This window comes from Curcuma longa, chromosome 16, assembly GCF_044706935.1.
Source record: "Curcuma longa cultivar G26 ecotype Majalengka, Jawa Barat chromosome 16, ITB_CL_G26_1.1, whole genome shotgun sequence".
Taxonomy (NCBI): domain Eukaryota; kingdom Viridiplantae; phylum Streptophyta; class Magnoliopsida; order Zingiberales; family Zingiberaceae; genus Curcuma; species Curcuma longa.
This window is the reverse complement of record NC_133876.1, coordinates 11224489-11242285: the sequence shown is the minus strand read 5'-3', so window position 1 is coordinate 11242285 and position 17797 is coordinate 11224489. Positions and strand designations below refer to the sequence as shown.

The window sequence follows — 17797 nt, the reverse complement described above, 5'->3', positions numbered from 1 at the left end:
GGATAGACCATGAAGGACGTTTGAGGTGAGCATAATTACCTTTTTGCTACAATTTCATCCTTAAGCCTTTCAATATCATGAACTAATGAGATTGCCCAACCTACATGCCTTGCCTGACCTACCCTACTCGCCAAAATACATTGACTTGCTTAGACCACTCAACGTGCCAAATGACTCGACCTACTTACCCTCCGAACTGACCAATTTACTCGAACCATCTAAAGTGCCAACCTCAGATAGCCAACCTACCATACTCATTAGGAATGATAATCAATTGGATTTGAGTTAGAATTCATATCCTTCATCTCCATCCCCATTTATCATATTCATCTTCAATGAATATTCAACTTTCATCTCCATCCCCATCAGAGGATCAAATATCCATACTTATACTCATAAAAAGATCAGATATTTTTTATACTAATAAATTTTTACATTCCATCCACCTATTATCATTCAACAAAATCATATTATAATTAACATCATATTCAAAAAATTAAATAAAATAAACATATGAGAGGAGAAGTCGAGAAAGAGAACAAAAATAAAAATATTAATGAATATATATATATATATATATATATATATATATATATATATATATAATTTAATCAAATATTCAAGTCGGATATGAGTAATTTTAACAGATCCACCTTTATATCCAAATCTGAAAATCCTCGTATCTAATTATCTAATTATTTAATCGAGTCTAAAAAATCTCTCCATACCCTTTTTCATTCAAATCAAATATCAAATCCTCTATCAAATTCGGAGGAAATTGTCATCCCTAATACTCACTCAGGCTAAACCACCCCATTTAGACAGCTCAACTTGCCAAGCTCGATCAATTTGCAGGGCTCACTTGACTCAATTGAAACACCCATCTCACTTAGCTCAGACCGTCCAACAACCAAAACTCCTGGCTCGCTCGATCCACCCTATACGACCTGACCTGACCTGACCAGACCTAGCCTGTATACATCACTAATACCACTAAAATCAACCTGCATTCTTTTACCGACCAAATCAATTGGACTGGTGCCCGCTCTCCTTGACCTAGAAACATGAATGAATACGAGTTTAGTTACTCATTTTATCAATCCAATTTAGAACAAACATATTCTCCAACTCATATTAGAGTAAGAGGAAGCATGGATTATTTCGTTTCATTTTACCTAAAACAAATTTACATTTGGAAAAGCAAAAGGTATGCACAGCAAACATTTAACCCAAAAGAAAATGACAAGTCAAGACAATCAATATAGTTAAATGGAAATCAAATTGAGAGAATGTCAAACAATGTGCCTACTAAAGATAAAAGATAGAGATGCATTAGTTGTTTCCACACCAATAGTTTAGACATCAAAGATTATGTATAGAAGAGCTTGTCGTCTCGAGGTGGTTCACTCGATATGCATGTTCAACTACAAGGCTCTATACAAGAGCTTACCTTGCATTTCGATTCATGATCTTTGCGAACCACTCGTCGACTTTGGCATTTCATAACACAGGCAGGCAATACACAACTAGTTTCTTGTCACTTGAATTGATACGTAATAAAATTATAAACAGCTCAAACTAAATTTATGACTTGGGTAACTTGGAAAAGAGAGAAAAAAAGGAGAGCAATTATGGCATAAGATCCATATAAGTGATCCAATAGCTAATCCAGATATAATTAAAAAACAATAATACTTGAAGAAGTTCATTTGATTACCATAAGAACTCCACATTACAGTTCCTAACTTCCATGGTATGTATGAGATGTCCTACATAATCTTGCTGTAATAACCTGGTTATACCATATTGCCGCCTTTTATTCAAATTGAGTTTACCAGGATAACAAAAGAAAGATATACATTACTACTCCATTAGATGGAACTTTATAAAATCAAAATCTTCATTTTGTGTGTGATGCTTTATCTTGAATCAATGTCAGATTTCATTGTATAACATAGTAGGACTGGTTATGACTTTTATGCCAAAGCAAGAATCATATCCTACTTTAGGAACAGAGAATAAGAGGAAAAGAAAGAAAAAAAGTAATATCCCACTGAAAACGAGGAAATAGGATTCTCAACAATCATATCAACCGGACTCCTAACCTTTAGGAGGGATGGTGCTGGAACAAAATTTTAGCTTTGAAAGATTTTTTGTAATAGAGCTACAAAACTTACATCTCTGCATTCCAGTAAGGGATTGGTAGCCTGCAGTTACCTTTGACTGGTATAAATTTACAACAGAGGTGATCCAAACTTCAATCGATCCAGCTGATCTATCGTCTTATCAAGTTCTCTGGCAAAGCACAAAATTAAAGCTTAACAACTCGGAAGCTGTGAGAAAACAAGAAACATGGTTCAAGCTACAAAGCTATAGCGTAACAAATGAAAACACTTCAATAACTGATGCATCTAATCAATTGGTGTATGATCTCTTAAGGTCAATGTATACCCGAGTGGCAATATCAGTATCGGTATTGAAAATTCAGAAAAATTAAGTGTTGCCCGTATTTGATCTGTGGGATAGGTGACATAAAAAAAAATCAGAAGAAATTGAAAAGAACAAAATAAGAATATTTACTAAATAAGACAACAAAAAATATATAAAAAGTCTAAAATTTATGCATCTATATTTAATTAAATACAAATATATAAAAATATTTTTTAAAAATGTTATTCAAACTATTGATTAATTATTAATCAACCATTCGTAAGTAATTAACTTTCAAATTATAAATAATAATTAAAGTTATAACTTAAATTGACTATTAATCCATTGTTTTATTAATTATAATAACTTAATTAAGTTTAATTAACTATTACCTAACTTAATAGATAATTAAACATCATTAATTAATAATTATTTACTAATTATCTAAATTAAATTAAATACCGGATTATGGATTGTGTCACACGTATTCTGAATCGCCTCAAGGAGCTCCCTTCCTCTCAAATGCTTGCTTGAAATTTCAAGGTAAAACTCTAGATCTATCTTTCTATCACTTCTTAGAGGGGTGTTTGAGATATCTCGAAACAAGATCAACATCTGTTGATCCTAATCCAACTCGGCTGATCCAGATCGGGATCGGCCAATGTTGCCAGCCATAGTATACCCATCACTAATAACTAAGAATCATTAACAGGGGGAAATGGAAATGCTTATACAACATTCTTACATTCAACTTTAATGGATTTACTTGTCTAGTTATGGATTCTATCAGCAATCCATATTAACATCTTTTCTCATTTTATGTGAAGTAAAATTCTTCCTCCAATGGAATCTGAATTATGTAGAATTTTTAGTTACAGTGTCAAACTTTTTTCAGTCAACCTTTATCATTCATGCCTTTAACCTAGTTATCAATTCACATTTGTGAGTATCATCTTAATCAATTTTTTTTCTTCTCATTTTACCACAAAGTAGGGGAACCAACTAAATGCTTTCAAATAATAAAATTCTTTATTTCATCTATCCTACTAACTCCACATATCCATGTCATCTCTACCATTGATTTTCTCTACTGCTCATAAATGCTCAATTGGTCATACAACAACCAGTGTTCTAAATGGCAATTGAGGCACCTGCCTAGGCAGGAGGCAGGCATCAACCGCACCGCCTTTATCTTAGGCGGTGCTTTAAGTGGTCAAAGTCAACATAGGTTAAAAAATCCCAACGATGCTTTAGGTGATTTCAAAACAACTCACCTCCTTCCGCTTGGAACCGCCACCGCCGCTATCGCCAACATCGACGTGTCTAGAAGTGTCGCCTGGACCCAGCAACGAGTCCAGACGTGTCATGCGCCTAAAAGCATTGCTCGAGGACAACGACTGGCCCGGAAGAGTCGCCCAAGCCCGACGATGGGCTTGAGACTGACGACGCGTCCGAAGCCGAAACAGTAGTAAGAGTTAGGTTTTTAACTTAGAGTTTTATCGAATAACTTTAGATTAATAATTTTAATCAACTCCTAACTATGATTGAGATAATTTAAATAAATTTAATTAAAGTCAAATAAAATTATCCTATTAATTTAATATATAAATATATTTTAAAAACTATTTATTATTATTATTTTTAATATTTAGATTTTATTTTTTATTTTTTAATTAATATATTTTATATTAAAAATACCGAAACTATATCGGTACAGTACAATACGGGAAAAGTAATGATATTCCTTTTTTTAGTATTAATATGGTGATAAATTTTTATTAATCATCTTGTTAGTTGCATTTATATATTATTTGTATTTTATATAAATTGTATTGTAATTTATATAAAATACAAATAATATATAAATTGTATTGTAATATAGTGATAAACGGTAAGGTTGCTGCCATGTGACCTAGAGGTCACGGGTTCAAATCCTTGTTAAGGCTGCGTACATCCTTTCCCCGGACCCCGCATGGCGGGAGCTTCATGCACCGGGCTGCCCTTTTATAAATTGTATTGTAAGAAACTTATTTATGCATAAACATCATAAAGAATTATGACTATTTATAATATTATGTATAATAAAAAATATTCAACCGCCTAGGCGGCCGAGACAGTAGGTGGCCCCTGACCACCCCGCCACCGCCTACTGCCATTTACAATATTGACAACAACCTTATACAACTTTCCTTTTTTTTTTTTTTTTGTATGTCATTTGTTTATTATGCATGATGAATTTTTGGTGATATCTCCAGCTATTCTACCATCTATTTAGGAAGAAGAGGACAGATTGGTTCTATTTGCTAGAACTCAGGATGGTGATGGTGATATAACTTCCTCTTGAAAAATGAGACCTCCTTTAAATCTTAATGATGTAGGGAGGAGGTTTTTCTGTCTTTTGAATAACAAGAGGTGGAGAACTCAGTTATTCATATTGGTATCAGTATCAGAATTAGATTATCAAAGTATCAGATTGGTAGGATCAACAAAACCCGTATAGTTAGGAAAATTCAAAAATCAAAGAGAGAAAATTATAATACATTTATTTTATATAAAAGACATTTTAAAATTTTAAGAAGAATACTATGTGTTATTACACATCAAATTAAATAGAATGTACAAATAATATTATATTTATTAACATAATCTTGATGAGATAATAAAAATATATTATAATTAATAAAAAATCATGTTCTGAATTCAATAATACCAGATTTAGAGTATATATTTTTTTCAATAAAAGTCATTATTTAATATTCCATTCTACAGTGTAAATCCTTGATTACATTTGGATCATTTTAGTGGAAGGAAAGGGAGTTTTAGGATTATTATTGATCTATAGAGATTAATGTGTTCTCTCTCAATCAATAATATCCTCTTTGATCAAATGTGGGTGAGAGAAAGATGGGTGAGGGATCAGTTCTAGTAACTAGTAAGTGATGTGATTGAGTGATCCTCAAGCTCATGGCAAATCTCTATCTTTAGAGCAAGAGAGAGATGGGTGAGGGATCAGTTCTTGTAAGTGATGGCAAGGGTGAATTAATGACACTCGAGCTCATGGTAAATCTCTAGCTGTGGCAAGACTAAGCAATTTATATAAGCAATAAAAAATTTCTCCTACCCATTCGAGTCATCTAGGAATTAAACTGGGATCAGAAAGAAGGCTTTTCAAAGACATCCCGATTTGACAAATTTTCAACTTCATTGCATCCATTCTATATCTCAATTTGATCAAATTTCAATTGATTCCATTAATTTTCTAATGGAGTCTAACTAATTCCTAGCTAGTTTCTTTAAATCACTAATTCCTAACTGTGAAGTGAAGTAAAATTATAGTTGATAATTGAAAATTCCTATTGTGTATGGTCAATCAGAGTAATTCCCATCAAATCTATACCTGATTATTTAAGACTCCTAGCCTCCTAGATTACATGAAATGTGGATTTCGTTCCACTATAGTTAGGTAAGAATAGGAATTCCAAAAATTTTGAAATCACAAGACGATTTGTGGAAAATATAAGGTTAATAGACTTTGGGGGAACTTGATATATCAAACATAGAATGGAATCCACATCATGTTGAAACATTCAAACTTTCAATGGGCATAAAGTGTTTGGTGCATTAGTATACAAAAAACAAAATAGTCAGACAGAGCACTTTGCAAACCTTGCCAAAGCAAATTCCAACCAAGATAAGCACCATGTAGGCATGTAGTACATTGAAGTCTGCTTTGTAAGTGTTTCCTTCTAAGTCAGAAAAAGAGCTTCCAAGAATTCATCAATATATGCAAGACATGGCCAATGATCAGTTCTTATTCGTACCAACGTGGACGAATGGCCTACTTCCATCTGGAAAAGGAGATGAAACCTGGGTGGTAGGAATATCATAATATAAAAAGTACCCATTGTTTTTTTATTGATAGATGAACGGCGCTCTGCAATATCCTCATCCTCAAGATATGGGAGCTGAAGAGGTACACTTTCAGAATATGGCACCAGAGCAGTAATATCATTGGCAACAGAACACTTAGAATCATTTTCACAGATGATATCTTTAATGATTCCATTACCCATCACTATACTCACAAGTGGGTCACCAACAACACCCACAACATATGGAGCTAAGTGTTGCTCAATATTCTTGACCAAAGAATCCAGATGGGTTTCCAGAAGTTTCACAGACCGTGTGCCATGAATTGCTGCCGCCCCTTTTCCTCCACTAAGAGGAAAGATCTCCCGTCCTGTTTTTTCAGAATTACCACAGGCTTCCCACAATGCATGAAACAGATTATACATATATTTGGACATCTCACACTCTTCAATATCAGGCGGTATACTAACTTTAAGAAACATGTCTTCAATGCCAACTGGAATACTTTGGAGCCTGCCTGAGATAATTTGCCCATTTTCTGCATTTGCCTTTACAGTAACATCAATAAGACCTGGCGTTGGCTCTCTGGGTTCCAGTTCTACTACTACTGAAGCATGGTAAATTGGTTGCTCCTCGGAATTTCTACCCACAGGCACAATGTCTAGTTTGTTTCTCAAAGGTTCGCCAAGAAGAAATGGTACACGAAAAGGTGGAATTGAACCATATGATGATGAAGAAAATGTGACAGTAGTTGCATACATAGCAGGCAAGGTATCCACATCTTCTGAATCAAATGTAGATAAAGCATCTCCCCAAATACGGTTAAATGTTTCAGCATCAAATCTTAATATGCAAGGTATTCTAACCTTGAATGCAGGCATGTGCCGGTAGTCAGGAATGCAGGAGAAGTACTTCCTTAGGACTCCTAAAATCTCAGCGACCTTTGAATCCATCACTCTGAACGGCTCCTTGATTGTACTGATTGTCTCAAAGTTTTTTTCATTCTCCATATCTGCTTGGTGAGAAGGCAAAACACTGATATCATTAATACCAACAGTTTTATTTGTTTCAGCATTATCCTCAACACTTGGTTTTAGCAATACTAATGACCATGACTGTTCGACAAGTGGTGGAACTACCCTGTCAAGGAAAATATAAGAGGAAATGCCACCTGGACTCTTAAGGTCCTCTGAGTGGCTAGAAGAAGTGTGAAAAAATGAACCAGAATGAGGAGATGCAGGCACAACTGAGGGCTGTTCACCAAGATGCAGCATCGGCCTCAGCTTCTTCCCAGGGATAGAGACAAGCATCCGCAGGTAGATCCTGAAAGTGAAAAGAATGCATACACAGAGCATATTAATGACAAAACTATGAATATACATAGGGCATTAACTAGAATAACTGGAACATAAATCTCAGAAACTATACCTTCATTACCTTGCATTGTCACGAACTTCCAAATCTGGGAAGAATTGGCAGATAAATGCTAGAAGGCGTGACAAAGGAAGAAAAACTCTTGAGCTGTGGTGATGTTTAAGCATTATTCTGCAAATGCCCAACACTTTAGTCCCCTGAGACCACAAACTCAAGGCAGAATCTGGACCATGTTTTTCCATTAGAGCGACAATATGACGGGTAAGCACTTCTAACAAACCACGAGGTGGTATTGTATTATTCTCAGCTATCTTCTCAAAAATTGGGTAGTAAGAAGTCAACTGATAGTCCACCACAAGTTTTGGAAGCAGATGTTCGTCAAGTTTGTGGAGCAAGCACTCCCCTATGGATTGGTGAGCCTTACATCCCAACAGCCGATCAACAAATGCGACAATGACAGGAACCAGACCTCGATGCTCCATCGCCAAACTTACCAATTTACTCTGCAGTTGGTCAAGTATACAAATAAGAGCTTGGATATACGAGAGGTCCAGGTTGGGAAAGGGAGCAAGTAATCTATTTCCAAAGAAAGGAAACTATCTCACCTGAAGAGTACTGAAAATGGTAGAATCAACGAGATAATCATACCCACATTCCTCTGAATAATCACCGCGATGTGGAGCAACTCCAATCAAAAATTTGTGAAGCATACGAAAGGTGACTGAAGTCTCAGTGCTCCATGGAGGAAGCCACTGAAAAGCAGAGACACATACCAAACCATCCTGGAAAAGCTTTAATATTAGAGCCCCTCGGCCTTCCTCCTGCCCTTTCTTCCTCATTTCTAGATCATCCAAGTTTGCTGCGATGCGCGCTAAAGCATCAAGCTTCTTAGCTTTCAGAGACAAGGCATCAAAAACTGCAGGGTATAATCTAGGTGCTAGAGGAGCAATATAGTCTTTTCGCTGGCCAAGACGAGGCGACCCAAGCAACCAGTGGAGCGCAAGAATACGAAACGGGAGGGGCTGGTAGGCTTCCCTAGCCATAAGAGCGAGGCGGAGAGCAATGTTGCGCTCGTCCTCACCGGAAAAAGCATCTGGGAAGCCGGAGTAGAGCATGAGAACAACATGGCAGAGGATTGGATGATACGAGTAAATCAGGCCAGAGAACTGCACCTTCAGGAGTGCCCCCAAAGTCGGCACGTACTGCTCCAGCGTGCTTGCGATACTGGTCAAGATAGAGACCAGCTCCATCGTGGCGGCAGGCGTGAGAGCCTGCGGTCGCTCCCAGAGGAATGCGAGGACTCGCTTGATCTCCCTCAAATTCACCTCCGAGGGCTCACGGTCGCGATCGGCGGTAGCATCGGAGAAGAGGAAACCGGGGACGTTAAAGGGCACGAGGGGAACAGCAGTGGAGAGGATGGAAATCGGAGAAGAGAGAAGCCCAGGGCTTAGCACGAGGTCCCGGACGACGGCGGCGAGTAAGAGGAGGTAGCTCTGCGCGACGTGCGTACGCTCGGCCTGGGCGAGGACCCAAAGATGCCCAACAACGTCTTTAAGGAGGCAGGGAAAGGCGGACTCGAGTTCTCGGAGGCACTCGCAGGCGGTGGCGCGGGACTGACGGTCATGGCCGTGGTTGGGGCGGTTGGCGATGGCGAGGAGGATCTCGACTAACGGCTCAAGAAGAGCAGATGAATCGGGATCAAGCGGGGCGTCGAGGGTTGAGATGGAAGCGGAAACGGTGGTGACCATAAACTGATCGCGCAGGGCGGCGGCGGATGGGTCGGCGGAGGAGAGGAGCGAACGTAGGGCGTCAATAAGAGGGGGCAGTGCTTGGGATGGCGGAGGGGCGTCGGACGGGGAGGAGAGGAAGTCGTCGATGAAGAAAAGGAGAAGGGGCTTGAGGTGAGAAGGGAAATCGCGGCGGAGGAGGGAGTAGAGAGCGAGATCGACGAGGGGGATAGGAAGCCACCTGGAGCGACGGGAGGCGGAGCCGGATCCGAAGTCGTCGAAGAGAGACTCCCACTCCTGCGGGGAGAGGTTGGGCGACGGTAGCTGCTTCATCGAATGCTGCTTCTCCATCAGCCTTCACTGATAAACCCTAAACCTGCTCGCAACTATGAAGTGGATCTCGCCGGGGAGGAGGTGGCGGCGGTGGCGGCGGCGGCGGCGGCGGCGGCGGTGGCGGAAGGGAGAGGACAGCGGCACTTGCGACCGGCGAGGAGAGGAGAGGGAGAAAATGGAAAGGGATCAGAAATTAATAGATGCGGATTTATAACGGATCCAAACCCGAACCGTCCGCGTCCGAGGATACGTTTTGGGCCGGTGGGTTGGTTGGGCCGGTGTAGGTATAATCTTAGTTGGTTGGGTTCAACTAGACCAAATGTCCGGCCCAACCGAGTTGCCTATGCTTGAGATTGTCAATGACCCAATTTAGGAGTGTCAATCCGATCCGATCTAATTTAAGATTAAAGATTTTCGGATTCGAGTTGGGATTTTAGATTGGATTAAATTTAGATCATATTCGGGTCGGATTCAAGTTGACTCGGATTTAGGATTTATGGATTTTTTTGAGTTAAATTAAATTTTATTTTAAAAATTATTAGTATGATAATTAAAAAATATTAAGATAAAAATGAAGAATTATTAGAAAAAATAATTAAAAAATATGAGTTATTCAGATTTTTTGGATTGATCGGGTTAGGTTCGGATTTAGGATTTCAGGTTGAATTCGAAGAGTCGAGTTCGGATTAGATTGAGATTGAGATTTTTTTTAATAATATTTTATTTTAATTCGATCTGAATCTATCTGATCCATCCATGATGAATTGACACTCATATCCCAACAAGTGCAGAACTGAGAGAATAAATAGAGTAGAAAAGTGTGCATATTTAATATTTAAATAGATAAAAATTAAAAAAAACATTTTTAATTATCAAAATTCTCTCCTTAAAAAAAAATGAAAGCAACACTGGCATATATTTCAATACTGTTATAATAGCTATTAACACTATAATATATTTTTAAAATATTATATATAAAATACTTTTATATAAATATTTTTTACTAAATTGATCAAAATTATTTAAATTTAATTAAAATTATTTTAAATCCTACATTTTTGAACCAAAGGTAACTCGTGTGCAAGCTCGATCTATGTGCGTCGAATGCCGAATCAGTTGGACTTGGATTACATTGAACCAAACTTTGAATGCAGGACCGATCGGGGGTAAAATTTGCCCTTTTATTCGACCATTTATTGGTATTAACTTAAATTTCATCCACTTCGTCCCCCGTTCTCTTCGAGTAACCCACTCGGTAATGTTAGAACCTTGCATGCTAGAAAAGGAGTTGAATAACTCAAATAACTTCGTTGAGATTGAGCAACAAAAACTTCACTCTACCAAACTTTGAATGCAAGACCGATCGTGGGTAAAATTTACCCTTTTATTCGACCATTTATTGGTATTAACTTAAATTTCATCCACTTCGTCCCCCGTTCTCTTCAGGTAATCCACTCAGTAGTGTTAGAACCTTGCATGCTAGAAGAAGAGTTGAATAACTCAAATAACTTCGTTGAGATTGAGCAGCAAAAACTTCACTCTACCACCCATATTGATTTCCTCTTTCTGAGACCAAATCCGAAGGTGGAGAAACTTTTTTACAATAAGATTATAGAATACAACAGTAAAATAAACCAAAAAGAAGTTACAATGAGTTACTTGAGCGATCTTCTTCTTCAAATGCTTGCAACAACGAAGCAGGTTGAGCTCAAGATCTTTTCAACAAGGAGTTAGAACAAAAATGTTGGCTTGAGATGGGAGTTATGTTGTACCTTCAAATATCAGTCGATTGATATGGTCTCTGACAATTGTTCATGTCATTGAACAACTTCTAAATCTTCTAAAATCTATCTGATTTTGTCATTAATCGACTATTAACAATCAATCGAATCCCACAATCTGTTCAACCTGCTTCTGTGCGATAAATTTTAAGTTGATTTCATTTGTAATTTCAAATAAGTATATTCCCCTATATCTCTGACGAGATTGTCCAACACCTTTATCTTCTTTATCTATTATAAAATAATAGGTGGATAGATTAATAAATTCATCCATGGATTAATTTTTTAATATTTTTTTCATCCGCCTAGGTCGAGCAAAACAAAATTTCCTTTCCTTCATTGTCAAACCTAAACCCTTAGCTTGAATCTCTTATACGCATCAAAGGTAGCTCACAACCGCGAGAGAGACAACTCACGACCAAGGAAGACCTTATTTATGATCGTGAGGCCTTGCTCGCGACCACAGGTGGCCACAGAGCCGTGAATGTAGTCACGAGCAACCTCACTTGCGGTCACGGGTGGGGGGCAAACGAATCAAATCGAACAAAATAATATAAAAATATTGATATCTGCGTTCGAGCTTGAAAAATATATATGATATTTGAATTTGATTCGAAACTCAAAAATACAATTAATTTTGGCTCGAGCTTGGTTCGAAATAAAATTTAAGTGCAAGTTCGAGTTTGATTCGAATTGTTCAAATTTTGATTTGAGGTGAATCGAATTATATTTCGAAATGACTTAAATTCAAGTTCGATTCAAATTATTCAAACTTTAATTTGAACATATTTAAATTAAAATTATATAAAAATAAGTACAATTCAATTTGTGTTTGGCTTGCGAGCGATTCGTGAACAATCAAATAAAATATTATGAGTTCAAATTCGACTTGAAAAAATTAATTATCAAACATGTTTGAGTTTGGCTCAAATTTGATAATTATGAATATGAATCAAATATTTTTTAACTGGCTCGAAAAGCTCGCAAATAGACTTAATTCGTTTGTCCCCTAGCCACAGGGGTTCACTCACGGCCACAGGTGGCCACAAAGCCGCAAGCAATCGCTCGTGGCCATAAATGGGCGAGCAATGCTATCAAACGAGCAATGTGGGGCAGATCAACTCACTAAAAATCCATCATATGGTGGAGCGGGTTGGTCGATCCACCATTTTGGCGGATTGAAAAATCTTCGACCCCATCCAACCCAAGGCCGATTGTGAATTAGTTGGGCTAGTCCACGAGTCCGTCAAAAAATTAAATATATATATATATATATATATATATATATAATATTAAAAATTTTAAATTTGGATTATGTATTAGGTGGATCATGCCCACAAATTTATTAAATTTTATTATAGTTTTAAATTTTGAAAGAAATTTTTTTTCCTAAATCTGCGGGCTAACCTAAGCCCACCACGAGTTGATCCATATGAGCCATAGGCCTACACTGATCAGCACACTTGAATCCTTCTTAAAATGAAATTAATAAAATTTCAATCCAATTCATTTAAGTTGTTTAACAGACCAACCTAGCTCGTGACCCCTTGTGACCACACATAGTTGGGAGTAGCCTTTCTCACGACCGCTCGCGGCAACATAGCCACGAGCGGCGTCGCTCGCAACCACAGGTGCCTACGGAGCCACGAGTGACCTCGCGGGTGGGCCTCGCTTGCAATTGCGGGGCCATTGCCTCGCTTGCAATTGCAAATCCACAAATTTATTTATTTTTTCTTTTCTTTTCCCTTCCTTCTTGAATTACACCTACCTCGAACCAACAGAGCTCTATCATATTTATTTATTTACATTTATTTATTTATTTATACTCAATTTAAAATACAATCGACCATATGAATTACAACATTTGTCGTACATCACATTTATGTCGTACCCACTCCACTAGGGTAAATCGAGAAGTGCATACGGCGGCCAAAAACTAATCCTTTGATTGCGTTCCTCACGTAACTTTGGGCGACAACTCCCTAACCATTGACCCAGGACCACATTCCACACAACTAATACCACGTTTTGGGCGATCCAATTGAGGTCCATTGTATCCAACCAACTAACTCTACGCGCCACCACGACCGCCACGTGGCTCTTCTTTCACCGATTCCGTTATTTTCAAGAAAAACGTGCATTTAATCATTTCGAAAATATCAACGAACAGGGCACACGTGGCCGACCAGTCGACGGTGCAGATACTCCACCACTCACCTTCCCAGAAACAGACACTCACACAAGAATCTAATTTGGATCGTCCCCAATTGTTGCTATAAATGCCCCAAGTCAAGTGTCCGATTAGTGCCATCACAGAGCTTGCAGCAGCCTTCATTTAGACCGAGCATGGCAGGAGGCTGCTTGTTCCAGTTTGCCACGGAGGTCGTGCCGCCGGCGATCATCCCGGTCGAGAAGCCGAAGGTGCCAAAGGTTCTGGAAACAATCGAGGAAGAGGATGCAGAGTCGATCGAGAAGGAGGGTTGACCTGAATTGTTAAAAATTTTCAGAGTTGATATGAGCTTTTGTGTAGTTTCCTTGCTTGAATGGCTTGCTTTTGTGTAGTTTCCTTCCTTTCATGTCTTCTATGGAGTTTTGAGCGCATTTATGTGTTGCGTCTTCTTGACCACTCTTTATTGAGAACTATTAAACTTCCCTAAGGGACTATGCCAAGATGTTAAAAAGAGCACAATGTGAGACGACAAATAATGTTTCGAAGATAAACACCCGAGTGATCGTGGAGAATGAGCTTGAATTCTCCTCGAAATACCATAAGAAACGCTAGACAAGGGGTTCTTGGTTCGACTCGACCAACTTGGCCTAATGCCCTCTGCTTGTCCACTCTATTGCAACTAGAGCACACATTAGGTCAACTTGGCTATCAAGAACGCAACTGAATTCGTTTCACTTGTTTGGGAAGCTTTAGTTTTAGGAGTCGGAAAACTATTAGCCTTCATTTACTCCTCTTATCCTTCGTGGATAAACGGTTCGAATTGGTTGTGTTCTTGAGTTGGCTATCATGATGCTAATAGTATTCAGCTTTTTTTTGGGTTTCCTTCGTGAAATTTTAATTTTTAAGATTAAAGTTTGAATATATAAAATTTAAGTTGAGTAGTATTAGACGTAGTAAAAAATTTATTAGTATTGGGACTAATGTGATGTTAAAGGAGATGAATAACTTTAATTCGTCAATTAGGTTGCACAGCGAAAATTTAAAATGAAATGAAGACCACAAAACAATATCAAAATTATATTTGATTCATAGCCCCTCATGGTTGTTAATCCAAGGCTTAGTCTTAGCACTACCACCACTATCGAATTTTCTCTTTCTCGGACAAGATCTAAAGGTGAAGAAACCTCTTATAATAAATGCTACAACAAAAATTAAAACCGAAGCAAGGAGAATGCAAAAAATTACTTGTAGAAATAGACTTCTCCTCCTTCAAACTCTTGTACCAAGATTGGATGTTCAGCTCAAGAAATCTCATAAAATCAACACCAATATCGAGCTTGACATGAGTGTTGGTTCTGAAACCAAGGATGATTCCCTTCTTATATGAATGTAGATCCAATCACCAATCGAAATTGATGATTCTTAGCAAGTTGACCGTTAACCTTAACTATTTTGAACAGTTAAGCTAGTTCAAAGCTCGAGTCACAGTTTACCACAGTTCAAAATTATTATTATTTAAAATTATAAATTTATTAAAAAAATATAAAGAATGATGTGTACTCATTTAAGTTGCTTACATATCGGTTACAATTTTAAAGGAATATCTCAAATCTTAAAAGTATCATCATCAATACTTCTTTATGTCTCGGATGTTGAAACTTGCTCAGGTTTATTATCGATAAATTAAATATTAATCCTCATTTGAATTGACTATTTTCTTACCTCTCCGAGATTGAGATGATAAATCTTCTCCTTCCATTATAATTGAAGAATTCAAGTAGAAAGCGATCGAGATTTCAGAATTGAGAGATGAAAGTAGAGAAGATGGCGTGGATCAAAAAATAATTAAATAATATCAATTCGTCTCCTCCAACAATCAGAATTGTTTTTACCCTTTCTCTCTAGCTTTTAAATTACACTAGTATAAATGAAAGGTTACAGAGTTAAAAGAAATTACTTACTCTCTTATTCTTCTTCCAACTATTAAGAATAGCACAAGAAAACTATTGATTAGTTATTAAATAATTAACTAACATATAGGATGTTAACGGTTGTAATCTAATTGTTTAATACTTGGTTCTCATACTTAGTCAATGGAATTTTTTTAAACAAATTTTGCATCTATAAAAAAAATCCATGATTGTTGGTTCTCCAGTTAAATGGGTCATTGAATTGTAGATGACCCAACCCCTACTAGACCAGTTATGATTCAAGCTTGATGATCTAGGTCAACGAGTAATCGACCCGTTGACCCAATTATGAGGCCGAATTGAGTCAAGTTATAACCCAATTATGGGCTTGGGTCGGGTTCGGTTAGGACGCAACCCATAGTAGGCCTATATGAATGCTCAATTTAAATAACTTTTCTTAACTTTCTTTAGACATCAGTCGACTAATTAATCGATTGATTTGGTCTGTTACAAATAATTAATTCATTGAAACGATCTACGCACCTTCTGAACCTTGTATGATTTTGTCAATAATTCAAACAACAACTGACTATTACTATTCATTTGTCATCAATGATCTCAATCAATCAATGTAATAGTCGAACCCTAAATATTATGTTCACTTCAACAGTAACAACAATCGATTGATGCCCATGAATAGTCGACTAATAACAATCAATCGAGTTAAGCAGTTGATCCAAAAACTTTCTATTGCTTCATAATCGACATCAATTGATTGATACCTATGATTATTCGACTGATATTGATCAATCAGAATTGGACAATTGATTGAGAAATATTTTATTCTCTTCACCATTTGATCAATTGATTAAATGACTCGACTTTTAGGATTATTGTACAAAGCTCTCAACCTGCTTTTCGAGGTTTTAGCACATCAGTCAATTGCCACACAAGTAGCAGTCAACTATTATCAACCCTTCAACATAACTTGGGGTTTTGCAAACCCTGAACCACCAAACATAAAATCCCCTTCTATTTTATAGTGCATCAGTCGAGTGATACACATATATAAGTCGACTGTTGTATTGTTCTTAGTCATTCTAATAGCTTAGTTCGCCTAAACTTTAACTACTCTTGACTCTCGTTTACCTCATACCAGAAAACCTTGTTCCCTGGACTTTCATGCCTAGAGCCTCTATGTTTCTAGGTCTTCATTTATCCAACACCGATCTCTTGATCTGTCCAATCTTCTCTTCTTATAAAGAATCTGGCTTTCAACTTCCTTAGACTTTATCGCATTGCATCCGATCATCTAACCTACGAGAACTATCTCTTTGTCAAGAATCCGACCTACAACTTTTTTGGACTTCACTATCTTGCATCTGATCATTTGACCTACTAAGGCTTTCTCTTTCACTAAATTAACAATTTATGCACACTTGACAATCAACTTTAGACTCTAATATTTTGTCTTAATTTAAATGTTGTCCATCATCAAAACTATATGTACTATAACACATACATGCATGATTGCACTAACAGTTAGGGCAAGAGATTGAGAGTTTTAAACATTTAAGATTATTTTTGCAAAATAATAGAATGGTTGATAGTGACTTTTTATATAGAATACAAGTAGTATAGTTAAATTGGTGAGAACATCATATGTTCTTTGTAATCATAAAATATCTTTAAAATTAAAAAAATTATAAATTAACTATTAGACCTCCTATATTATATAAAATTAAATATTAAACTATAAAACGAGCATGCCAACAAAAGATAATAGTCACATAAAGATAAATAAAATAAAAAATAAAAATATTAAGGAGAAATTGAGGTGACATGTTAAGGCTGCCTTTTGTCCTCATCAGTAGAGATTATATTACTGATCAAGCAGAACTGACATCTAGTTGTTTCTTGTTCTTTTATTTTATTAGTGAGGCAAGACTAATCAGATGCTCAAACGTGTACCAAGTTTTATTGTACTTTAGTGTTCATCATCATCATTGGATGTAACATGGAATCCAGCAAGCTCTTTGCATTACTTAACTTTTTAAAAAATATATATAATTTATATATAATTAAAAATTAATTTTAAAAATATTCATCCCTATTAAAATTTAAATTATGTATTACACTATCTCACAATTGTGTGTGGGGGACAAGGGGTTGGCTTGTCTCATGATTGTGTATGCAAGCTCC

At 36.9% G+C, this 17797-nt stretch overlaps 1 protein-coding gene across 2 annotated transcripts; it reads right to left on the bottom strand.

Moving 5' to 3' along the window:
• Window positions 1-2021: 2021 nt before the first annotated feature.
• LOC141847631 (uncharacterized) lies at window positions 2022-9813 on the bottom strand. Of its 2 annotated transcripts, none has more exons than XM_074735684.1 (4): window positions 8280-9813; window positions 7738-8177; window positions 6097-7623; window positions 2022-2333 (listed from the first exon to the last, which is right to left on the bottom strand). In XM_074735684.1, exons 1-3 carry the CDS (start codon window positions 9750-9752, stop codon window positions 6177-6179), a joined length of 3360 nt encoding a protein of 1119 aa, XP_074591785.1. In that variant the 5' UTR covers window positions 9753-9813; the 3' UTR covers window positions 2022-2333; window positions 6097-6176. The 2 variants fall into 2 exon arrangements, with proteins under 2 accessions (XP_074591785.1, XP_074591784.1); XM_074735683.1 differs by having other exon boundaries at window positions 2022-2295.
• Window positions 9814-17797: the final 7984 nt, after the last annotated feature.

What these genes read in the sequence shown, in the direction of transcription:
- LOC141847631 (XM_074735684.1), bottom strand. Translation starts at nt 9,752, where the DNA reads ATGGAGAAGCAGCATTCGATGAAGCAGCTACCGTCGCCCAACCTCTCC. An exon ending in CCATTTTCAGTACTCTTCAG is followed by an intron (nt 8,178 to 8,279) that starts GTGAGATAGTTT and finishes GACCAACTGCAG; the next exon opens with AGTAAATTGGTAAGTTTGGC. An exon ending in GAAGTTCGTGACAATGCAAG is followed by an intron (nt 7,624 to 7,737) that starts GTAATGAAGGTA and finishes TTTCACTTTCAG; the next exon opens with GATCTACCTGCGGATGCTTG.